This window comes from Fopius arisanus, unplaced genomic scaffold (genome assembly GCF_000806365.1).
Source record: "Fopius arisanus strain USDA-PBARC FA_bdor unplaced genomic scaffold, ASM80636v1 scaffold00011, whole genome shotgun sequence".
NCBI lineage: Eukaryota > Metazoa > Arthropoda > Insecta > Hymenoptera > Braconidae > Fopius > Fopius arisanus.
Genome location: NW_011887750.1, coordinates 82,450 through 106,039, shown reverse-complemented (window position 1 = coordinate 106,039; position 23,590 = coordinate 82,450). Strand labels below are relative to the sequence as shown.

Sequence of the window (23,590 nt, the reverse complement as noted above, 5' to 3'; positions counted from 1 at the left end):
AAAAAGTTGTCACGATTCGGTGTACATCATAAGTCGTTAAATATCGTTCATTAAAAGATATTTAATAATGAAGAGGAGTTATTTTAGTGGGTGTTCCACAATGATCTGCGGCTATGGTACTGCGCCGTGTGAGTCAACGCTTGGGATGAGAGTTTGGTGTACAGTCACATTGACAATTACTCGGTGAATTATTCAGCACAATTGCATATGCCATTTTATTCCTCCGATAATTATTTGGGCGATGAAATTTTGAAAGAGATAGCCAGAATTAGTGAACAGATTGATGAAGATTTGAGAGAATTAGTAAGAGGTGGCGATGGTATTTTTTGTAATATGAGGTGTTGAGGGTGAGGGGTTGGCGTTAAATTTTTGGCGGGAACTGTACAAACGGACGCTATAGCCGTTAGGGGCTCTAGCTGGCTAGAAACGACTAGCGTCTTGAAGCGACTTTAGCAGTTTGGCTCAGTAGGCAGCAGAACGCACATCGAGTAACAAGCAACAGCATTATGGCCGATATCTCCAAGGACGAGCTTCGTAAAGAGATCACCGGTACGTACATTAATACTCGAGCATAAATACGTTATTAATCCCCCAATAATCATGATATCCGTGGCAAGGCTAATTATTGATGAATTTTTTTCATCATTTTGACGTGGCAAAATGGGACGAAAACGGTAGCTTTACTCTTTACCTACGCGCATTGTATTGCAAGAGACATAGTCTCCGCGTTGTTGGTGTGCCCCACGCCGGCCATTGTACATTCAATACTCATTGCTCATTCTACATTAAAAAAATACACCAAGAGTACATCTCCAGGCTATCTCCATTATCTATCTTAATTTTTCTATTTTTATACGATTTTTTCTTCTCCACTTTTGCGACGTGTTCACTATTTTTTTTTTCATCCGTTAAATAGCCTCTCGGCAGGGCTTGCTCAGCTTCGCCAATATCCATTTTCTCAATTTTCAAATTTCCGATAGACTTGTACGTTGAGAATATTGCCAGCTCGCAATAGCATGGAGATAGAATTTACACAGTTGTATGTTTCGTGATAAAGTGCCTATCGGTCTCTGTATTTTTGTCATCGGTTTTTCACAGGAACCTCGGCTTTATCTGTAATTGAATTTACGCTGAGATTATTTTTTAGGAGTTATTACCGTTTCGATGGCTTGAGTTTAAAATTCGATGGCAGCACGCGATGTTTTTTTTTTGTGGAGGAGGAGGCTTGGGGATTTTGGGTGAAGCAACTTGAATGGGGTGGGGAATGTATTTTCCAAGTTTTTAACATTCGTTTGATAAATAACTGCGACCGGTCGGCAGGGTGCTATCTTGTGTGGTTGGCAATGACGCGCTCCGTTCCTTGAAACTAAATGTACATTGTACAATCCGCGTCCGCCATTTACGTTCGATACTTTGGCGCGTTCCCGCCACAAGCAATGCATACCGATGCCATTACAAGATTTTTTCCCCTTTGATTTTTCCTTTTTATTCCATTTCTTTTCACTCCTTTAATGAGCATTGAAACCTAGGTCTGGTTCATTCTGCCGATCTCATCGCATGATTTTCCCCTCTGATTATTCATGTTGTAAAATCCATCCAAATACCATTATCCAATTTTCCCCTTATCGTGTTTTCTTTTAAACTCATTAATTATATAATTTTCTGACATAATGTACTATCATGCTGATTATTGTTTTTTGACATTTGATTCTCAGAATTTACTATCTCTCTTATTTGCTTAATTTTAGGCACATAAAAATCTCTGACTATTATAAACATATATCCAAAGCCTAAGTGGCTATGTATGGATAAATTAATGATAATAAATTTGTTTAATTGATAAAAATGTGTTGAAGGATCATTATGTTATTTTCAATTCCACAGCTATCCTCAAGGATGCCGATTTGACAACAATGTCAGCCAAAAAAGTACGCCAACAAATTGAGGAAAAATTGGACATTGACCTCTCCGAAAGGTGAGAGAATATATTGAGTAATTGATATTTGCAAAAAACTGGATACGAAACTGACCACCTTTGAAAAATTCAGAGATGGTCATTGATATTTTCACCAGTGTCCAAGATTAAATTGCAAAGGATCTCTGTATGGCTCTGATGAAATACTTAAGCAGTCATCTCGTTCCTCCTTTTACAGTAAAATGATAATTCAGTAGCAGTGTAGTAAAAAAAAATTCTATTTGATTGAGTGATGTCTCGAAAAGTGAAGATTGAATTGAACATGGGATGTTTTATCTTTTGCTTGCTAATGATTTTATTGAAAAAGATAATAAATGGATTGTGTTGATGCCAACAGGAAAAAGGAAGTCGATGATCTTGTAATGGAGCACCTCCACGAGAAACAAGAGTCTGGAAAGAAGAAGAAGAAGGCTGCTAGTGAAGAGTCTGAAGATGGTGAAGAGGAGGAAGAAGAAGCATCCGAGGAGGAGGAAGAGGAGGAAGAGGAGAAGAAACCCGCAAAACGAGGTCCCCCTAAAAAGACAGTTGCAAAACGCAAGAAAACCTCCTCTGACGACGAGGACAGTGCCAGCGACGACGATGCCAGTGACGAGGAATACAGTCCAAAAAAAATTGCAAAGACCTCAGCAAAAAAAGGTACAATTCATGCCAGTGAAATTAGATGATTGCCCCAAAGATGTTACGATATAAAATTGCTAACCATTCGGATGATTTCAGGCAAGCCAGGAAAGAAGGGAAAGAAGAAGGGAAGTGATAGTGATAGTGATGAGGACTGGGGCAAATCGAAAAAGGCAACTGGTGGAGCAAAGAAAGGAGGAGGCAAAGGCAAGGGTGGATACACCAGGGCTATCACTTTATCACCTGAATTGGCTGCAGTGGTTGGTGCTGATCAAATGGCCCGGCATGAAGTAGTTAAGAAAGTATGGAGTATCATCAAGGAGAGGAATCTCTATGTAAGTGATTTTTTTTTTTTCATTTATTTTTCTCTTCCTGTTGCTATTAAAGTTAGAAGCTAATTCTAGCCTGGACGAGCTCCTCAATAATCGATTGATCGTTCTTTCAGGACCCCAAAAACAAACAGTTCGCCATTTGTGATGAGGAACTTATGAAGGTCATTGGAGTAAAGCGTTTCAGAACCTTTGGTATGATGAAATACCTCAAAAATCACTTTGTAGATTAAACAGCCGACAATTCAACTCATTTAATAATCCAAGAAGGAAAAAAAAAACAAATACCCTTGAATCGTCCTAATCTCCGACAAGTTATAAACATTTATACATAAACATTAATTTCAAGTGACTAAGAGGTTTTATAGTGTAAATTAAGCGGAAAAAGAGAAGAAAAAGAAAAGTAAATTCCACACTTCTTTCCATTTATTTTACACAAGTGACACATTTAGATTGTAATAAAACAATCGCCAGAACGGACGAGGTTAAATTGTAAAACGTGCAAAAAATGAGCCCAATTTTCACATATTTTATGTTTTTTCATTTTCTTTATAAAAATGAAATGCTCTTTCATTGTCAATATTTACTTTTATGGGCATTCGATCGTTTCCATCTCTTTCGCTCCATCTATGAGAAATAATGATAAAATAAATAGTAATAATAATAATAATATTATGATAATAGAACGGAGAAGGTGAGCATTGATAAAGAAAAGAAAATGCATCAGAATGAATTATTGTTTTATTTTTTGTTCATATTTCTTGAATTTCATCGAGTGATTTGACATTGTTTATCATTAAAAAAGGCTGAATCCCCTATTGGCATTCCAACACTTTCACAAACTTCATTTTAATTTGATGTAGTATATGTCTCATATTTCGTTGATTTTTTTTTTTTTTTGGTTATGCAATGGACCGATATAATCATTCATGGTTGTAACTGATTATATTTTGCATTATATAAATAAAACGAAACTGAGATAATTACATAATTACCGTGAAAACGACTGAAAGCACAGGTCAGTGAATTTGAAAAGTTGGTGAAAAGTCTGGAATGAACCAATCGAAATGAGCATAACATACACATCCTTGAATATTGTGTACCTTTCCCGTATAATAGTTCGTTATACGCAATGAAAAACAATCTTTGAAGGAGGGAGAGAGTCAAACACTGAGAAAAATTGTAAAAGGCAAAACTTGATTGTATTCAAACGTGTAATTAATTAATTAATTGTCGTGTTCTGTAGTCATTTTTTGGTGTAAAAATTGACCTAATGTTTAAGATATACCGGACGAAAATTACGAAGTGGTTGTATTGAAGTAATTCGCATAAACTGGAAAAATACAACTTGTATTGTAGAAGTGAGTTGTTTTTTCCAATGTCGTAGGGCTGATTCGAATAAACATTACTTGAAATCAACAAGTGTAGAATGTAATTGATGATAAATGGAAACAGAAAATGAAACGATGTCTGACTGTCAAGTCCAATTTATTCCATTAGCAACACAGCACCATTTCTCAAACGTATGTTCAATTATGGAACTGATAACTTACAATGTCCCTTTCGACATTCGTCTTCAATGACTGGCGTTTCTTTGATAATTTTCGTGTGTTTGAATCGATATGCTTTTTGATTCTGATGCTTGAACTTCTCTTGATCTCTTGAACTGACAAATATTTGTTTGAGTACTTCTCGTAATACACTCCGAGATATTAGCCTTTCAATTTAAACGAGAATAAATCAGCGCTAATACATTTATCATATTTTGATTGAAATATTTTCACAATTTTTTTTACCAGTTTTAGGGCCTTTTTTTTATACTCCCAAATACTGTGGTGATAGTTTGGGCTGATTTTTGAAGCGAAAACATGAACATCTGTTTGAAACGCTTGATCCTGTTGTCTTTTCACCGTGTGTTCTGTATCAAGGAATCTAATACAGAAATAAAATGCCACAAAATTATAGTGCATCATTTTAACTTCATCGTATTATCGTATGTAGATGACCAAAATAACACTTTCAATGAATTCATTGACAACTCATTAATAGTGAATTATTATTATAAAACATACTCATTGCCATTATTCATGTTCTCAATGTCCTCTTGAACCTGAAAGAGATGAATATATTCGGCATGTCTGCGGATAAAATCCATCGCTTCGTGATGAAATCTGGTGAGTTAGAGAATTATAGTTAGTAATAGTTAATAGTTATTGATCTAGGGGAGTTATTTAAGCTATTACCTAGTTGGGTCATCGCCGAATTTCCTAGCTGCATCATTTGAGCTGAAAGCAAAATATTTGCCTCTCCACATGACAACTCCGATATTTGGATTACCCGGTATTAATGCACCCCGTCCTAACGTGAAACTCCATGCACAAAACCCTAGAAACTATTGATCCAAAATTTTCATTTCCATTTGCTTTTTCAAGTACCTGATTGATTAAATTCATTAGATATTCATCGATAACTGATGCAGGCTCTAATTTCTATTGATTACATTATGAAATTGTTCCGTAGTAATAGGAAAAGTTTACCTCCAGGTGAATTTTTTCGAAATTCTTCGTGCTGTGTGGATAATATATCAAACAGTCTCCACATTTAGCTGATAAACAATGGAATTAACATTTATAATTACTCCTCTATCAACTTCATATGTAGAAAGGGGAAAAATATACTTGCTTATCAATTTTCCCATGGACCTTTCCAATCTCTCTGCGTCAGATGGAATTTCTCTGCCTTTGACGAATCGATCGATTTCTAAATGATTCACATCGTTGTCAGCATCAAAATTCTAAATAAAACAGCAGTTATTCAACTAAATTCAATAACGAAACGGTAAAAAAATAATAGATAGTTATTTCCACTCTGTGATTCAGTCCTAGAGGCGTGAGAAGTTCCTTCAACATATCCTTCGGCAAAAATCATAGAAATTGCTAGATAAAGGAAAAGCATGTGTGCAGGCAATGCATTATTTCAATTACTTTCATGCTCAGGGCTTTTATCTGGCAGACTAGATTATTTATTTGACTGAGAATTATAACTTCATTTTGCAGATTAATCCAGATATCTGCCAGGTCAACGAATTGTGGCTGCAATTGGAAAAATTACGTCTTCACTTGTTAATCAATATTATTGAAAGAACGAGTAAATCGAAACGCACGTAGACTTGAATTGTTGGAATAGCCGTTCGGTATCTCACAGTGTCGTGAATTTTCAAGAGGCGAGACTTCAAACGCACGACAGATCCTCTGATTTCTTTATCACTCGACTCAACATCTGCCAGAAGTTTTCTAGAATTGAACCAATAATTAATTACGTCGAATCATTTACCCATGTTCTTGTGTGATTTCAACCTGATGAAAATTTCTTGTTGTCTGTACGCTGTGAGCGTCTCAATTAACCAAATAGCATGATCTGTATGATTATCGGAAAAACGTGGAGATTTCAATGACGATGACAGGATCAGCACAATATTCTCCACTGCAGCTGTGAATCGGTAAACTCTCTTCATGATGTCTTGCAGAAATTCCAGAATCGATTGGTGAGACTTTTCAATTGCTTTCTGCAATATCTGCGGCACTGAAAATTCCAGCTCATTCATTAATTTATTGGCCGTAAATTCAGAGACTGTTTGACCGGTAATTGATTAATCGAAACAGGAAGTTTCGGCCTTGTATTTGACCGCAAGGTTATTAAACCTCCTAGGTCATTCCGAGAGAGTGGAGAAAAATAATCGATTAGTCCAATTAGCAATTAATGTTTGATGGTCAGAGAATATTTATATGTAGTGGAGACTTATTATGACGTTCATTGCAGGGAAATTTGTCTTTAATAAAAGGCATTTTAGGTTGCCTTTTATATAGAGAATTGTTTTATAGAAAAAAAGGAAAAGTCGAAAAAATTGAGGCGCTATAATTTGAGTAACGGAAACAACTTGCAGTCATCGATGCCGGCTCCACCCCTTCGACAATCCTTGTTGAATAGCCTGATCCCCGCTACAATCTTAATGAGCTGCACTAATTTATATTTCTTCTCGTCTTTTGATAAAGTAATGAAATGATTGAGCTCCGATAGACCATAAACACTCTGCAGAGCGACGGATGTTTCTCTGAGGACCGAAGTGTCCATCGGATTTCCCAGGCCACTTGCTAATGTGATGATGACGAGAATTTTTTGATAAAGTTTTTCGGTGTCTTTCTTATTGATCAAGTCTTTCAAGTCGCATATTTCCTTGACTAGCAATTGAGTCCTCTTCTCGAGCCTTTGTCGATGTTTTTTTATTATAACAGCTGGAAGTCGTTAATGATATTGTGTCATGCATAATGTTATGCAGTTATATTACTGCAGTTTAATAATGATAACGGGAATATTTACGCCTCGTTCCGTAATGTTTCATGAAGTACAGCTGGATCTTAAGCGTAAACAAGCTCGGACTATTTTGTGCTAGGAGTTTTTCTGTGATGATGTCAATAGCTTTATTATCAGGCTCCTCATTGTTTGCTTTCGTCGCATATTCGGGATTCAATTTGTAAAGCTCCAACTACGAGGAAAGGCACACGGGAAAATAAATGTGTTACCAAATACAGAGCATTATCAGGGGAAATGGCTCCAGGAGACTGATCTAGCATTTTCGGGGGAGCATGGTGACTTTTTTAAAAACTGAAGGTCTCCATGAACTAATGGTTAATTTCGCATATATTTGCCTCGTAGATGATAATAAGATTCGAATGAACAAGAAAAATACAAAAATAAGGAAAAAATCATTTTCAGGTGGAACCGATTGTGCTTTATATTTTCAAGTTGTGAATATATTCGCTCGTCATTTCTCATACTCACAAGAAAAAGAACAACATCTTTCGAAACAATTAGACCCCTCTTTTCACAATCTGCCATAATGACCTGATCTAAATTTTCCACCGACATTTTGCACCATAAAGTAAATCAACAATGTATTGTCTTCTCATCGAATACAATATATTTGTTTGCCCCGCCCAACATTGCATTTACATGACTATTGCCACTAAACAACTCCCCTCCCCCAAGAAACAACATATCTACAATGCTCTTGTTTATTAGTAACCATGGAGAATCATTTAAAGTGCCTATCGGTGCTCGTTGTAACTAGTAGTAGTTCCGTGAATTTTCTCTCAAAGTTGTGTGAGTAAATGGCGTTGGTGATGCTTTATGGCTTTATATAAAGACAGTAGGAGTGGTTTAGAGTTCCAACAGTGCAGCACAGAACTCATAAAACTGCATGTAGTTTCCACTATTTTCCATTCTTCTCCAAATACCTTGCCCATTTTTTGACCCTCGGCGAATCTCCCCTCATTCTCCATCTACAACAGCAATAACAACAACAATAACAGTTAACAAAACTCTAAAATTTCTGTATAGTCTAAGCCTGAATATCGACAAGATTGAATGACGTGATATTTATGTTCATGTGTTAGAGCAGCTGCTGTTACATATGTGGGTGTATACATCATAGAAGCGTATGTGTTCTAGTCAACACAGAAATGGTATTTTCTTTTACTATTTTCACGTCAATTAGTTTCGATATTTATTATTTTCGGGTGATTTGAGGTGGCAAATTAAAGCAAAACACTTGTGGTTTAAGGAGACTGCATAAATGTATAGAGCAGTTGCTGTTGTGTCAATGTGAATGTGGAGTGTGAGGTATGTATATGGAGAGCATCGAAAGTCTGTGCTGTGCGCTGTGCGTGTAGCCAGTCGTCAGTTGTTCATTTGTTCCGTTGTGTGCCATTCGTCCATCAGTTTGAGTTGTCCGTGTCCGAGGTATTTTGACTGGTAATCGACGAGTACTTGAAGAAAACCCATGCAGATAGAATAATTAGTAAAATAAACATGTGGTGGTGGGTCAATTAGAAGTGAAGAACGTCAAGAGGGTCAAGAATTGAGGGTGTGATGGATGAGTTACGCGCATTATGTATTATTCATAATCGAGAGAAAAGTAGCACCAGTGAAAAACGTCAATTGTGAAACAACACGAACTAGAGGGACGACCTGGAAAATGGCTAGTGATATTTGGCGGAGACATGGGGTCAAGGGGGTGTACAGACAATTCCAGTGCGCTGAACGCCTCCAGTTGTTGCGACCAATCGTATTTATTTGGTGGCTTTCAACAATTTTACTCTGTACCAACGCAGCATCTCAAGTTAGAATTGCAACTGGTGAGTCACCCAAGAATGAATACCGTATAGACACCTCTGCATCCAAATAAGGAATGAAAAACCTGAAATTATCCGTTAACTCCATAATCTGGAGTTATGCTTATTGTTCTGTAATCACTTCAATTTTCAGCTCTGAATTGACGCCTAAATGCCCTGAATACCCTCTTATCAGTTGTCCTACTTTTTCCACTATATATCATTGGATCCTTGATTTGCTCAATGAGTGCAAGTAAAACACGTTTTTCATTATTATTCTTCATATTTTCAACATCGGTCTATTGAGATTCTATTGTTAGACAGTAATTTACGGTCAAGACATTGAAAGTCCTGGGAGTTTTGCGGGAGGAATATTCATGTATAATTTCATTCTCACTTACATCCCGTTATGGCAAATCCGGGGGACGGATGAGATAGCAAGCTGCCACCTTCAACAACAACCAGATGTTGGTTTTGTCCTCCTTCAAAATTGGGGGGAAGAGGATTCTGCAATTCTCCATATTATGCAGGAAGTTATCTTTCTTTTATTTCCAGCTCCGGTTATACGCGTTCGCCTTTCGAATGTAAATTGATTGATGAATCAACCGTTTTCATTGGAAAAATATTGACTGAGAATTTATAATGAAGCAATTGAAATATTCTTTTTTTATCTTCTTTTCCTTTGAAAGTCATTAATTAAAATGACAATTTACTTTTTTAATCACTTCTCATTACATACTTATTATATTATTGTTATTGGGCCATTATGTTGTAATTGTTGTAGCACTGCATGTTTATGTTGGAAGTAAATGAAATTGACATGTTAATGTGGAAATGTAAAGAAGTTAATATTGAGTAATTAATTTGTACGGCATCGGTTAGTAATCAGTTGAGAGGAGTAATTAGTAGTATATTATTCTTTGTGAAGAATACGTAAAATTCATGTATCCTGTACTGCAACTGAATCAGTCATTGTTGGCGACTGAGCATCACGTCCGGTTGACTCATCCGTCTCCATGGACTTCCATACTATAGGCTAAAATGTGACTCTCTTTGAAAGAGCTATCAATCGATGAATATCAATTATTCATTCCGTTCTGACAAATTACCATACTCTATGATTTTTTTTCAGGCCCATCTCCAGATTTTAGCACACACAGTATCGTGCGACCACAGATATATCATGCTCGAAGTAAGCGAGAAATTGTCGATACGAAGATAAATGTGAGTACGATAGGCTCCATTGATAGCGTATCAACGGGACGTTTGAGGAGAACTTTTTTTTTATTGATATTTTTTTATTCCGGATTTTTCTACTTTCAGAGTTTTGACCACGCAGATGTGCTCACTATCGGCTTAGAAATCGATAGAATTAAACGCACGCTCGATCTTTGGCTCAACACAGATTTAATTCCCGTAGGATATAAACAAAGAAGACAATATAAAGGGAATTATACAACTGAGATACCTCAACGAGTTGTAAGTACTGACTGAACTATTGACATTTTGCACTAAAGATCTCTTAGAAGAGTTGGAGAGTTGTGATAAAAAATACTAAAAATATATCGCTTGAATAGGAAATATGTCACTACCAAGGGAGCATCCGTGGCATTCCGGACTCCTGGGCGGCACTATCGACGTGTCAAGGGCTTCGAGGTGTCGTCTACGACGGTGCAAACATGCATTACATTCACCCTGAGGAAGAATCCCTAGATAGCATTCACTACTTGTACAAAGACATTCATCTGATATCTAATAATACTTGTGGATACGAAGGAACACCCCACATCACGACAGCTCCTCCGAGAGGTGGACAATCGAGACTAAAGAGAGCTGCTGACGAGGTAATCCGTGGCCCTTACAATGCTAATCGTCAGTCTCGGTACGTTGAACTAGTGCTCGTGATCGACAAGACAGAGTACATCGCCCTAGGGGAGAACCTCCACAAAGTTCATCACCACTGCAAAGACATAGCGAACATAATAAACGCCCTATACACACCATTAAATATCTTCGTGGCCCTCGTGGGGGTCGAGGTCTGGACAGATAGTGACGCAATAACTCTCTCCTCCAAGGGTGATACAACATTGGCAAATTTTTTGCGTTATCGAAAAGCAATGCTTGTGAAAGAAATACCAAATGACAATGCGCAATTGTTGACGCGTATCCATTTTGAGGATGGAGTTGTGGGGAAAGCACTGAAAGGTCCCATCTGTACATACGAATTCTCAGGAGGAGTCTCCATGGATCATTCCAACGTTATTGGCCTGGTGGCAGCAACAGTGGCCCACGAAATGGGCCACAATTTTGGCATGGAGCACGATTCAGCTGACTGCAGGTGTCCAGAGGATCGATGCATAATGGCATCATCCAGTGGATCAACAGGTCCAGTCCACTGGTCCTCTTGCTCGCTAGAGTATCTGGCCTTGGCTTTTGAGCACGGCATGGATTACTGTCTTCGCAACAAACCCAAAAAACTCTTTGACAGTCCAATATGTGGCAATGGCTTTGTCGAGTCTGGAGAGCAGTGTGACTGTGGTCTCAAGGACAACTGCGACAATCCATGCTGCAACTCGTTGACATGCATGCTGCATCCAAATGCAAGCTGTGCCACTGGTGAATGCTGTGATTTGACAACGTGCAAACCGAAAAATGCAGGGACAGAGTGCAGAAGTGCTGAGCACGAGTGTGATCTGCCAGAGTACTGTACAGGACAGAGTGAATACTGTCCGAATGATGTTTATAAGATTGATGGAGAGGTGTGCAACATGGGAAAGGCTTTCTGCTACCAGGGCTCATGTAGAACACACAATGATCAGTGTAAACTCCTCTGGGGTCCCAGCGGCTCGTCATCTGGGGCACCGTGTTATGAAATGAATAATAAGGGTTCCAAGCATGGAAATTGTGGTTATAACAGATTGGATTCGAGTTATATCAAGTGTGATAATGAGAATATATTGTGTGGAATGCTTCACTGTCAACATTTGAATGAGAGACTTGAGTTTGGAATGGAGTCAGTTGCCATTCTCACTCATTCATTTCTCAATCATGGTGTCAAGATGATAGCGTGCAGAACTGCTATAGTTGATCTTGGATTGAATGAAGTTGATCCTGGGTTGGCACCCGATGGGGCCAAGTGTGCTCCTGGCAAAATGTGCGTCAATCAGAAGTGTATGCCAGTTGATAGTCTCAGAGCGAGCATCAATGGGGGCTCTGCTTGTTTGAATAACTGTGGGGGCAATGGTGTATGCAATAGTCTTGGTCACTGCCATTGCAATAAGGGCTTTCGTCCACCTGATTGTCTTCAACCTGGGTTTGGAGGATCTGATGACAGCGGACCAGCTGAGGATCCAAATGGTTTGTCATTCTTTCGTTTGTCCAATTACTGAAATGAAAAGCATTTTAATTGACGTCTAATTTACGATTTTCATTTGCTTGTTTCAGCCCGAAATGATTTTGTTACTGCTCTCTACATCATCTTCTTGGGTATCGTTCCAACTGTTGCCCTGATTTCTCTAGCTATGTGGTACAAACGAAACAATTTTCCTGGTCAGACGTGGAAGAAGGAGTCAGTATCAACGTATGTATCTAGTATCAAGTGTTTCAATGTCAAGCTCGCCGGTGCAAAGAGCAGCTCAATCAAGACTAGTACAAAATCTTCATCATTTATGAAAAATCAAGGGCTCGGTGAACGTATTAGAAATTCGATACTACCGAAGTGTTCTCACATCCCGAGGAATGAATCGTCAAAAGTATTCACAATAAGTGATCAATTATTAAAAGACAAAGTTGAAATAACAAAGAAAAGTCTGGTCAGTACGACAAATCCACAAGTCATTAGTTGTAGTAGGAACATAAAGGTTGAAGATTCGTCAATTGTTGCTGATAGCTCAAAAGAAAATACTCAGAATATTAGTTCAAATGGCGATAATAGTGAGGCAACAAGAGTTGGGAGAAAGAATAAAGATCTTCAGAAACTGATTATGAATTTTGAAAAATTGAAAGGCAATACTCAAACTGATTTTCAACAGCTTGATGAAAGTCCTTCGTGCAGTACTTCAAGTACTTTTACACCAATTGATTCTGCCATTTATCAAAATGTTACAAAATCATTATCCAATGTATCTCATAATTCACACTCGTCTGCATTAGGATCTACATTTTATAACAATGTTTCCCAAGTCCCAGATAAAAACCAGACACTCAAAGGAAAATTACCATTTTATGATAAGAAACCGCCACCACCACCGGTACGGTAATTAGAACGTTTAGGTATTTCAAATACGTTCAACAAATAATTTCATACACAATTTTATATTTCAATGCCGATAAATACAAGAATAGATAATAACAAATGAAATTAATAGAATCTTTAACAACTGAATAAGGTCTATGATTTCACTTAATGCAACGATTTCATACGTAACCGGAAAAAAAATTTTAAAATTCGTAACAGATGCGAACAAATACTCAAACTGAATTGATGCATGTTTCTGTTGCATGAATGTACCTGAGCGGCGAGATCTATCAAAGGGAAAAATAAATGATTTTCCATGATAAAATGTGAATGCAGCATGAGGAATTTATAGTAATGACAATGTGGTATATGACTGTAATCATTGAGTTCTTCTAATTTTTAAATTATATATCAGGATATTTTCAAAATAAATATCTGAATGAGAAAATTAAAATTCAAAACACTTTTTTTCTTCACATCTCTGACAACGTAGCAACGATGAAGCTTTTTTGCAGCTACTAATTTTCCTCTCTCTCTACTAACTTTAATTTTCCCTTTGACAGTCCATAGTATCCTCAGCATGTTGCGCAATTTGTTCAATTATTTCATAACAAAAGTGAGTGAGAAGTATCGAAAATATGAAGAGTCTGGTGTGACATGAGGTTCAATGAGAAAAAAAAAACATTGTCTTAAAATTACAGACACGAACGAGGTTTCACCATTAAAACCCTTGACCGGCCTGGTAAGCATCAGCGTCATGCACCACATGTAATCGAAACAATAGATGCCAAGTTGAATGAGGATCCAGCGTGTACAAGTCTCCTGCCAAAACCACCCAGCACCGAGAGAATCAACAATAACATGTTTGGCCAATTCAAGGGCTTCACCCTGAGTCCTCTTCCAGCCGTCGTCAAAATGACCAAGTGCTCTGCAATCCCATCGATCCCCTCGATTACCATAAAGACTGGTAAAAAGTTATCAGTTGATAATAATAATCCTCCGCAATGTGCCTTGTCGTTGCAGCAAATGAGCTCAACAAATTCACAGCCAAATAGAGAGTCTGAGGATGGCCTGTTGGGAGAACCACCGGCACTGCCACCATTGAATCCGGGATGTACAGCTAAACCTCTGATTAGCAGCCCAGTACTGGCAGCCACAACTTGCACATCGCTGGAGCTCGTTGAAACAAAAATACCAACACGACCAGCTCCTGACGTGCCAGCTAGACCGATTGAAGCTCTCAGAGTCGGTCGCAACGTCAACATCAACACCAGCACTTTACCAATAATACCATTCAATGTGGACAGAGAATCACAGAAAAAAAGTGATAAGGATCGGGAAATCAAAGAGAAGTTCTCCACTCTCAACAGAATTGCATCAATATTAAAACCAGGAAATAGTCTGCGAGCCAATGAAAATACTGTGAAAACCGATGAAACAAATTCTCTTCCCCACAATCAACACCACAAAGCCAACAAGATTATTGACAAGGAAATATTGCGTAAGTTGGAAATATCAAATCCAATCCCCCAGAGTGAGATAAAAATCACAGCGCCTGTCGTGCCGGTGTCATCATCGAGTGTTGATGAACTTAATGATGAAAAAAAGAGCATTGTGGCTAGAGCTCAGTCAATGAGAAATTCAAATGTCATGTCTAGACCAGTGATACAGACATTCGGATCGATGCGTTACAAAAATCCCAAAAGACCGACAAGTATTGCTATCAGCGCGAGACCAACCTCACCACCCCCTCCAGTTCCACCAATTTCTTTATCATCAAGTACAAGTACTTTTTTAAATGATGACAATTTGAAAATACCAGGATTGCCAGGATATCAGAATCCGCCAATCAAAATTGACAAGAAGATGCAATTGCCTGCTGACAGTGCGTACGACGACTGTATGAATTTGATGCAGGAGTCATCATTGAAGGGAATCACTGAGGAATTACCATTAAACGATAATATTTATGCAGTAATTGAGGAGCCTAATGGAATAACAAAAGCACGGGCTACTTGCAAAGTTGATAATGAGTATAAAGTTCCATCAAGTTCAAAAATGATCGATACTGAGAGGGATATAAGTGATAAGAAATTAGAGAATGACACGACAATGGGTTTACTATCAGAAATTGTATCGGAAATATCAAACAGGAATTTCGACTCGATATATTCAGCTTCCTCATCCAGATTGCCAGGCCAGAAGCAACTAAAGGAAGATAATTGCCTCATCAAGGGGAAATTAGGATCCAACAGTTCACTCACAACTTACACAAATGCCAACGATTACAAAGCATCATCAGGGAGCATATACTCAAACTCTATATCTGCTAAATTTAACTCGGCAGCATCAGAAACGAGTTCAGGATATCTTCTGCCATCAGCTGTGAATGTCCCAAAGGACTCAGGAGCCAAAAAACAAGGCTTCCATACTCTAGACTCACTCGTCACTGACAACGATATCCAAATAGGTGAGAGTGGGTCGTCTACCAAAGATAATGTAATAATCAATTCACCAAATAAATCGACGACGTCTTCTAATGTGAGACAAGTGTTCCCGGCTCGATCATCACCATTGGATTGTTCCAAGAGCAGAGCATCAGAGAAGGATCAGAGTACCAGTGATTCCAGTGATGTAAATGCCTCCAGCAAGAGTTGGTCGGTTATGAAAGGGACAAGGGGATCAGCTGGAAGTAGCTCCAGCAAGAATTTCAGTACTAATCCAACGTACAAGAGTCCGGATCTAATATCCAGTTGCTCTACCTCCACGTCCCCCAGTTCAAGGGCAGCACCATCTCCAGATATTGTAGCTGCTAATAATCCCAAAACCGTGAGCACTCCACAAGTTTCAGCGAGTTTGAATCATCAATTGAGTACTGCTAGTGCAGCTAAAAATTTAAAAAAAACCACAGCTCCAGGGAAATTGTCTGGGGGTAAAAGCCCCGGTACTGCTTCTCAGGCGGCAAAACTCCTATCAACTTCAGCTTCATCGTCGGCATCAGCTGCAAAACGACCGGAAATTGATGGTTCGAAAGCAAAATCAACAGCACTACGAGATTTTGCCCCGAGTAAATCTACCGTTGCCTCGTTGCAAATGAAATTTGAACAAAATAAGACTGCCCCGACCAACCCAAAGCCCAGTATTTCCGCAAAGAAACCAGTTGCCGGTAAAAACGTCGGTAATCATATTAATTACAAAGGAACTAAGTGAAAAGGGGGAAATGTTTATTTAATATATTCTCACATAGACTCTAGTCTGAAATATACTATTAACTCACTGCTATTGTACAATGTAAATATCAAAAATTCTGCACTATGTTTCAGTTTTCTTCTCCAATCGATGAGACTTTATTTTTACTAATAAATGTATCAACATAACTATTATTATTAATATATAATAGTGAATTCCGTTGCATTTGTCATTTGCTTCACTGTCAAGAGTTTTGTTTCATTTTTTTTATCCTCTAAAAGACGGGGGAGAATAATGTATAGATGAGCTATGGATATTATTTGTAATTGTAGTCACAGACGATCCGAATATATTGGTGAAATTATACCGAATGGCTTGCTTCAATTCATTGACATTCAGTTACTACGTTACTAGTAATGCAAAAATTTTATGGGATATTATCTCGCTGGTGATTTCATATGCAAGGCGTTGCTACTGTTGTTTTTCTTTAATTATGCATTTCAGTGTAACAAAGATTATTCACGACAATTGTAAAATAATAAAGTTTATTAATTTTGCATCCTGTTATTATGAATGATCGAAAAAGATGTCCTCGTTCCTGGCGTTGTGATTGGCTGATTCGACATTCCGTACTTTACCGGGGGAAAAGGGAAATTTGTCGCAGGAGATAGAAACACGCCTTGATACAACCATCTCTTCAAAAATAGTTCTGTTACTCATTCTCTCTCATTGAAATTCCACGCAGCCGTTTAATGGTGCACAGATGGTCACAGTACAACACAATGTAACGGAATATTTGCTAATAATATATTCCTAACAATATTTATATCTCTTTTGGTTTCCATCCGGTAAAGTTCTAAACTTCCATGTCTTCCTAATTCATTATTCGTTACAGATGTCAATTGGTGATACAAATAATTGAATGGAGAAAAAGAGAGAAAACACCATAAGTGCTTGTGTAAAGTAAAAATACACTTACTGTGATAATTGTTGACATGCCAATGGTTGGATTTAGTTCGAACAAATTCCTCGAGTGGTTATGTTAGACCCTTCATCATTATAATAAAGAGAACATTCTCTACGTCGGTCACTAGATATTGCATAAGAGTTTGTTGTTGTTGTTACTGTTATGTGATTGATAATATCAAGAGATTCTGCAGTGACAGATGTCAGAAGATTGGAATGCCGTTGGTAAGGAGCAGGGGGAGGACGATGAGGAAGAGGAATTCTTGGATGATGATATTATTGATATATCTAAAATTGATTTGGAAGATGAAGAAACCTGGTGAGTCCAATAGTATTAATAATTCCCCATTCTATCCTTGATTTTTTTTCATTCCCATCAAAGAATGATTCATGCTATGAACTAATTGCAGATTTCAATTGACAAATTGATATTACTTGTTCCATAACAATTACATTGATCCGATTTTTTTTTTAAATTAATTAATTTTATTTACAGGCTTGTGCAGGCTCCTACAAGTGAGCCCTCACCCTGTGATCTGCGTACTTGGCTCAGGAATGATTTTCGTGAGAAAAGTGGGAAGTCAAATCATATGATAAACGACAATAATGATATTGGTTCTCCAATCGATACGAGGACCTTCACGAGATGTAAAAAAAGAATGGGGAGACTGAACTTTGAATCTATGAGACAAATGCCAGCAGTGAACAGCGACAACGAATCATCCTGGAGTAAAATGAGAATCAATTGGAAGGAAGAAGAAACGAGAAAAGAGGACTCCATTCCCGCTATGTTGAGACAATCATTGTCAGGCCTGCTGATCCCAGGAGGCAGCACTCAGGAGAGTCTGGAAGCTTTTCTAGATATGTCCCAGTCGAAGGGGATAGATTCATTCATCAACATGGTTGAACCTGAATTTCACGAGAGTCTCATGAACATATCACGCCCCTCATTCCTGCAAACGACAATATCAAACCCTTCGATGCACTCGTCCTGTGGAACCAGCAACCCCGGGATGGCAGACTCTCAGATTCTGACTGAATCCATGATGCAGACCAGTATGTTCAGTGAGTCGGACGGTGGTATTGACAGCATTAGTTTTTCCGAATCTTCTAGTAGAAATTGGCTAGATTCTTCGGCAGCAACAGTGTTAAGAGATTCTTCGATCTGTGATACTGATACAACGTTCACTCCTTCAAAATTTCAGACGACAGCTACAATTATTCATAATCAAGAAATTATTACAGTCAATAGAACATTTGACAGACTGCCATCATCAAATACGACAATTTTGAGCGACACAATTACATTTGAAGATAATCCCAATAATCCTCGTCTCAATACAACTGAAGTAAAAAATTCTAATGAGAGTTTTAATTCTGGTACTTCATTTTCACAAGTAGCACTCAATTCCACGTTCCAAAAAAGTGTATGCGAGAAGGTGAAGGAGGAAGAGGTTGAGCAAGGGGAAACATCCTCGAACTCAACGTTCAAGGCACCTGGATGTGCTAAGGTGAAGGATGACGTTAATGAGCCGGAGGAGATGTCATCGAACTCAACGTATGTTGCTGGTACTAATGACGAGATAACTTTTCCATCTTCAGAATATTCGGACGAACACCTGCCAAATTGGCCTGATGGAGTGGCACCATCGCAGGATGAAGAGCCTAAATCCCTTGACATGACGTACTCCACAAGAGATTCAGCAATGCTGAAGGAGTCCCTTAACATTATAAAAAACGACGACATGCCTGTCAATCGTTATCAAACGTATCGAAAATCTACAGCAGTCAGCAAAACTCATTTAATAAATAAATTGGTGAAACCTACTGGTAAAACGTCATTACAATATGATGAGAATTATCGGGGAAAGTCCATGGAAATGTTGAATAAAATGAGTGGCAGAACTCTCGATTCTCAAGATATTTATACGAAATTAAATGGGCCGAAGTCGTTGTCGCGTTTACCTCAAACGCTTCAAAAATCAAATCCCAATCTTCAATCGCAAAGTTCGACGATGACAAGAGGTAGATCAACGAGAATGATTCAATCTAAATTCGGTTTCCAACCGCTTGGGAGAGGAGTAATGAGGAATGGGCAGATATCGACCAATCGATTGAATAGCTTGGTTAAAGCACAGGGAGAAGGTGACAAAACGGATACTAGGAATTCAAGTGAAAGCATTGAGAGCACTTTGAGCACTTACAGTGGCCCAGATTTTGATGATGGCTTGAGTACGTGTTCGGATGGAAGTCATCCTTTGAATTGTGAGAAAAGTTCTGACCATCTCTATAAGATGACGCGCATTCAGGTGGAGAAATTAAATCAGGAATCAACGCCAAAAGCTGATAGGAGAATTCTGGAGAACACATGGATTACTAGTGGAAAGGACCTTCCTTCACCGATTTTAAAAAATAATGAGATTCCTGATAAACAAATTAATTCGAATGATACTGATGCGGTCATTCAAACGAGTTCCCCTCTGCTCAGTCCTGCTGAGTCTTTACAATCTCTTCCTTTGACTCAAGAGAATCATCTGGCTAATGAGGAAAAAGTCACGAAGCAGCAAGAAAGTCTTCCGAATAAAACGGTGAGTTTTAGCATTTATGTGTCATTTCTGGTGGAGGCATTTCTAATGATAATCTTTGTATTCATTGTAGTCTGTGTTGAAACAACCGCAGAATCTCGAAAATAAGACTGATGGTGTTCGTTTACCTGTGAGCCGTTCGTCAAATTTACCAAGTGGAATCCCTCGGCCTGCATCGCGAATTCCCGCACCAAAATTTTCCCGAGCTAATGCACAAGTAAAGAGTCAATCTAATCAGAAGAAGAGCCTTTTCTGACGAATAACTATTCAACTACTTGATTTTTTCTACAATTCTCCAGTTTTTCAACTCTGATTTCTGGATATATGCTTTCGGAGAGTCTGAGATCTTCAACACAAAATGACAATATTAACAGATGAATATGCCTAAATACATATCAGAAAAAGTTGATAAAGCAGTTGTGAATGTACATATGAGGAGTAATTGGTGAAAAACGAGTGAAATAACTAGGAAAGAAATTGATTTTCAAACACCACTGTGCCTTCTTATGATTCAAATGATATTGTTAGGTCATATTTAAGCTTTTTATATTATTGCGACGTACTGTTTTTTTTCTCTACCACAAGCTATTTTTTATTCAATCATTTTATGTTGGTACAATAAATATGCTAATACTGAAAATCATGATCAACACTTGTACTTTTTCATATTAAAAAAAAATGTCAGTAAATCATTCTGAACATTTGATATTTATAAATGTGAGGGGAAAAACTATCGGTGGAAAAATTATAATTTCAACAAAGTAACGAATAATCGTCATGATTTATTTTTACATGGACATAATACTGTATTCTTGGTGTGTACTCGCATCTAGATTACATGAACAATTTGTATTCGTGAAAAAGGTACATTAATATAATAAAAATGTAAGGTGAGTTATTAATAAAGTCACACTTTGAGATCAATAGTGAACGAAATCACATCATCATTAGATGAAAAATTGATTTCCAATGTATTATTGAACAAAATTCCGACACAACAGCATGAGCGATGGGAGAAAAAAAAATCTAAAAATTCCTCCAATAGTCTCGATGACTTGAACACAAGAAGTTCCACTTGTAGAGTTCAATTGCACATTGCTGCCTCTAATTTCGTTTTCTCATCGATAAGTCTTTCAGGTCCGTTAATAACTCGTTTTGGGTAATCAATTGTCATTATTCACATGGAGATTCATTCGCAGGCGAGTTTACCATCAAAACTACTGAGAGCGATAGCAAATGCTTGGAGAGCGCAGAGTGGAAATCGATAATCCATGGTGAAAACGTCCTCTGCTACCCGACCAAACTGCATAACAACGTAGTCAGCTGTGAAAAAATTCAGTCGATTTATTGAATATTTCATGTATGAGGTCATGCAACTTACTGTCACTGTCGTGAACCACTTGAAAGTTCTTTACAGAGGCTTGTGTGACACGACCATGAAAATTGAGCACGTAGGATTGAGTATCATCGTTCCATACGGGTGTCTTGTTGTGCAATTCAATCACATTATCCATGTTCTTCATTTTCCAGCATTCTGTAATCCGATCATTATTGTTCCAAGTTAGTGATTATTTTTAAATTGAATTTTGAAAGTAAAAAGTGATGAAATTTTTAAATGCAAAAAGTGATTTTCTGCTTGTCAGTCGAGAACATAATGAATTCTCATTATAATTACCAAGTAACGTCTCTGATTCATCCCGTGGACAGATGGGTATTCTCTGCTGATCAGCTGTCATCCCAGGAATAATAACAGTCATTTTTCGAGGTCCTTTGAATCCAAGTACATTGGTATCATAAACAACAGCTGCCAATTCTTGTCGAGGAGTTGATCGGTCATCCCGTTTATTTTGTTTCATTAGAGAGTAACCGTTATCGTAAATAGTAAATTGAGTTCCCAGAAGATTGGAACGCAGTTTGCCAACGTATGATTCTGCACCTCGAGATAAATCAGTTGGATCAGTCGATATCAAGTAATTGCTTGTTGTACTTTTTTTTCGTTTTCTCCCAGCAAGGAGGAAGATTTTCTTCCCATAATCTCGTTCTAGGTGTAGAAAATAGGTTGGATAAAGGCCACGATCCATTCCTTTCCTATCACGAGTGATTCGACATTTGTAGTGCATTTTTTTGTTCGCCGGTTGCAGAACAAAATGCTCGATATTCCCCTCGACGTTTCCCTCTAACTCTGGACTCTGAAAATTGAGTGATCATTTGTTGTACAGATTTGTTACATCAACTGAAGCTATTTTTGATTTTTGAAAATTTTTTTTGTAATTTCTCGTTGCGAATCTATTCATTTCTCTGTGCTCAGAGTACTCAAGTGATTATTCTTAGAAAAAGAATTGTGAATTTTAGACATTACATTTGAGTGATCCCGGTTGACGATGACAGTGTCAGAACCATCAAAAGGTACTACTGGAAGTGGTGAGTATAACTGAAGGGCGAGGCCTTCCTGCGGCAACCGTGTGTCCAAAGGCGATGATTCCTCGTCGGCGCAGTCTCCCATAGTCGCCATGCCATCAAAAATATCTCCATCTCCATTTATTTCACCGTCAAATCCTGTACCAAATCCTGATCAAATCAGTAACGAAACAGCAAAGAGTTATCAGAAAGTCAAAACTAAAGGCAATGTCTAAATTTTTCTTAAGATCATTTTCTTGTGAATCTCAATTCTTTTTCACTCACATAAGAATACGAATTTAAGGCTGATGAAAGCGTAAAATGTTACTATCGCCACTTAATTTTCTAATCGTAAACAAAGAAGGGAAGAGTATCATCATCCATACTACCCATGAAATCAGTAATAAGGGGCGAATTAATAGAATGTGGGTCGATTGAAGGAATCTTGTGGCATTACCTGGTATGTTCCTTTTCGATGCTGCTGTGCTATTGTAACTAACTGATGACAGATTGTGCTGAGGCCCATCACAAGACTGAGGTTGTTTCATAGGAGTTAACCACTTGGCAGAGTGACTTTTGTACTGAGCAGAGGGTATGTTCGATGCTTGCACCATGCCCCCTGCACCACTCTGTCTCTTTTGTTTCATTTTTTCCGCCAGAAGTTGACGCTGAGAGATGAAAATCAAATAAAGCACATTTAAAAAATATGTCAGAAATCTCTAACTAATCATTTTTTATTATTTAAATTGATTGAACCCATCACCTGATGCTCCAGTTTTTGCAGTCTCAGATCTAACGATGTCATGGTATTTTCTAGCTCCACTCGATGAAAATTTCGATTAATTGTCCAATGTAGGAGTCAATCGAGGCACAATTATGATAATATTGAACGGTTTGGGTTTATCCGTTGTGAAACTAATAGAATGCGTCAAGTTTGTTTATATCAAAGACGGGCCGTTGCCGAGGGTACCAAGGTAACTTTATAATACGATACACACTGCTTTATCCACAGGGATTACTTCTCGAGATTTTCCTCATTTTAGTTCATGCGCTACCGTTTTTTATTCCAACCCATAATGCACTGCTTTGAAATTCCGAGTCGCTCATTGGTTATCTTCGAACGA

General features: G+C 38.0%; 5 protein-coding genes across 7 annotated transcripts; 3 read left to right on the top strand and 2 right to left on the bottom strand.

Moving 5' to 3' along the window:
* Positions 1 to 441: 441 nt before the first annotated feature.
* On the top strand, positions 442 to 3,986 carry Non2 (upstream activation factor subunit spp27 homolog Non2). The gene is made up of 5 exons (XM_011298461.1): positions 442 to 549; positions 1,885 to 1,975; positions 2,313 to 2,611; positions 2,693 to 2,928; positions 3,039 to 3,986. Exons 1-5 carry the CDS (start codon positions 507 to 509, stop codon positions 3,153 to 3,155), a joined length of 786 nt encoding a protein of 261 aa, XP_011296763.1. The 5' UTR covers positions 442 to 506; the 3' UTR covers positions 3,156 to 3,986.
* Positions 3,808 to 17,585, bottom strand: LOC105262734 (UPF0704 protein C6orf165 homolog). Its single transcript, XM_011298465.1, has 13 exons — positions 17,498 to 17,585; positions 7,762 to 8,261; positions 7,300 to 7,465; positions 6,864 to 7,214; positions 6,279 to 6,504; positions 6,086 to 6,215; positions 5,907 to 6,014; positions 5,605 to 5,716; positions 5,460 to 5,527; positions 5,166 to 5,314; positions 4,995 to 5,093; positions 4,719 to 4,854; positions 3,808 to 4,639 (listed from the first exon to the last, which is right to left on the bottom strand). Exons 2-13 carry the CDS (start codon positions 7,846 to 7,848, stop codon positions 4,499 to 4,501), a joined length of 1,773 nt encoding a protein of 590 aa, XP_011296767.1. The 5' UTR covers positions 7,849 to 8,261; positions 17,498 to 17,585; the 3' UTR covers positions 3,808 to 4,498.
* Positions 8,255 to 17,049, top strand: LOC105262733 (uncharacterized). 2 transcript variants are annotated; one of them, XM_011298464.1, is made up of 7 exons: positions 8,255 to 8,444; positions 8,543 to 9,116; positions 10,225 to 10,316; positions 10,416 to 10,571; positions 10,670 to 12,449; positions 12,537 to 12,672; positions 14,031 to 17,049. In XM_011298464.1, exons 2-7 carry the CDS (start codon positions 8,855 to 8,857, stop codon positions 16,537 to 16,539), a joined length of 4,935 nt encoding a protein of 1,644 aa, XP_011296766.1. In that variant the 5' UTR covers positions 8,255 to 8,444; positions 8,543 to 8,854; the 3' UTR covers positions 16,540 to 17,049. The 2 variants fall into 2 exon arrangements, with proteins under 2 accessions (XP_011296766.1, XP_011296765.1); XM_011298463.1 differs by having other exon boundaries at positions 8,255 to 9,116.
* LOC105262735 (uncharacterized) lies at positions 17,210 to 20,563 on the top strand. The gene is made up of 3 exons (XM_011298467.1): positions 17,210 to 17,803; positions 17,981 to 20,072; positions 20,143 to 20,563. The coding sequence occupies exons 1-3, from the start codon at positions 17,685 to 17,687 to the stop codon at positions 20,323 to 20,325; spliced, it is 2,394 nt and encodes a 797-aa protein (XP_011296769.1). The 5' UTR covers positions 17,210 to 17,684; the 3' UTR covers positions 20,326 to 20,563.
* On the bottom strand, positions 20,402 to 23,446 carry ktub (Tub domain-containing protein ktub). 2 transcript variants are annotated; one of them, XM_011298468.1, is made up of 6 exons: positions 23,230 to 23,446; positions 22,924 to 23,134; positions 22,429 to 22,637; positions 21,745 to 22,258; positions 21,451 to 21,603; positions 20,402 to 21,392 (listed from the first exon to the last, which is right to left on the bottom strand). In XM_011298468.1, the coding sequence occupies exons 1-6, from the start codon at positions 23,269 to 23,271 to the stop codon at positions 21,259 to 21,261; spliced, it is 1,263 nt and encodes a 420-aa protein (XP_011296770.1). In that variant the 5' UTR covers positions 23,272 to 23,446; the 3' UTR covers positions 20,402 to 21,258. The 2 variants fall into 2 exon arrangements, with proteins under 2 accessions (XP_011296770.1, XP_011296771.1); XM_011298469.1 differs by having other exon boundaries at positions 22,429 to 22,625.
* Between the last annotated feature and the right edge of the window lie 144 nt (positions 23,447 to 23,590).

What these genes read in the sequence shown, in the direction of transcription:
- ktub (XM_011298468.1), bottom strand. Translation starts at nt 23,271, where the DNA reads ATGACATCGTTAGATCTGAGACTGCAAAAACTGGAGCATCAG. An exon ending in TCAACCGGGATCACTCAAAT is followed by an intron (nt 22,259 to 22,428) that starts GTAATGTCTAAA and finishes CTCAATTTTCAG; the next exon opens with AGTCCAGAGTTAGAGGGAAA. An exon ending in TGAATCAGAGACGTTACTTG is followed by an intron (nt 21,604 to 21,744) that starts GTAATTATAATG and finishes ATCGGATTACAG; the next exon opens with AATGCTGGAAAATGAAGAAC.
- LOC105262733 (XM_011298464.1), top strand. Translation starts at nt 8,855, where the DNA reads ATGAGTTACGCGCATTATGTATTATTCATAATCGAGAGAAAAGTAGCA. An exon ending in TCAAGTTAGAATTGCAACTG is followed by an intron (nt 9,117 to 10,224) that starts GTGAGTCACCCA and finishes ATTTTTTTTCAG; the next exon opens with GCCCATCTCCAGATTTTAGC. An exon ending in TTGTCGATACGAAGATAAAT is followed by an intron (nt 10,317 to 10,415) that starts GTGAGTACGATA and finishes TTCTACTTTCAG; the next exon opens with AGTTTTGACCACGCAGATGT.
- Non2 (XM_011298461.1), top strand. Translation starts at nt 507, where the DNA reads ATGGCCGATATCTCCAAGGACGAGCTTCGTAAAGAGATCACCG. An exon ending in GCTTCGTAAAGAGATCACCG is followed by an intron (nt 550 to 1,884) that starts GTACGTACATTA and finishes TCAATTCCACAG; the next exon opens with CTATCCTCAAGGATGCCGAT. An exon ending in GACATTGACCTCTCCGAAAG is followed by an intron (nt 1,976 to 2,312) that starts GTGAGAGAATAT and finishes TGATGCCAACAG; the next exon opens with GAAAAAGGAAGTCGATGATC.
- LOC105262734 (XM_011298465.1), bottom strand. Translation starts at nt 7,848, where the DNA reads ATGTCGGTGGAAAATTTAGATCAGGTCATTATGGCAGATTGTGAAAAG. An exon ending in GTCCATGGGAAAATTGATAA is followed by an intron (nt 5,528 to 5,604) that starts GCAAGTATATTT and finishes ATTGTTTATCAG; the next exon opens with CTAAATGTGGAGACTGTTTG. An exon ending in AACATGAATAATGGCAATGA is followed by an intron (nt 4,855 to 4,994) that starts GTATGTTTTATA and finishes TTTCTGTATTAG; the next exon opens with ATTCCTTGATACAGAACACA.
- LOC105262735 (XM_011298467.1), top strand. Translation starts at nt 17,685, where the DNA reads ATGTCAGAAGATTGGAATGCCGTTGGTAAGGAGCAGGGGGAGGACGAT. An exon ending in TTGGAAGATGAAGAAACCTG is followed by an intron (nt 17,804 to 17,980) that starts GTGAGTCCAATA and finishes TTTTATTTACAG; the next exon opens with GCTTGTGCAGGCTCCTACAA. An exon ending in AAAGTCTTCCGAATAAAACG is followed by an intron (nt 20,073 to 20,142) that starts GTGAGTTTTAGC and finishes TATTCATTGTAG; the next exon opens with TCTGTGTTGAAACAACCGCA.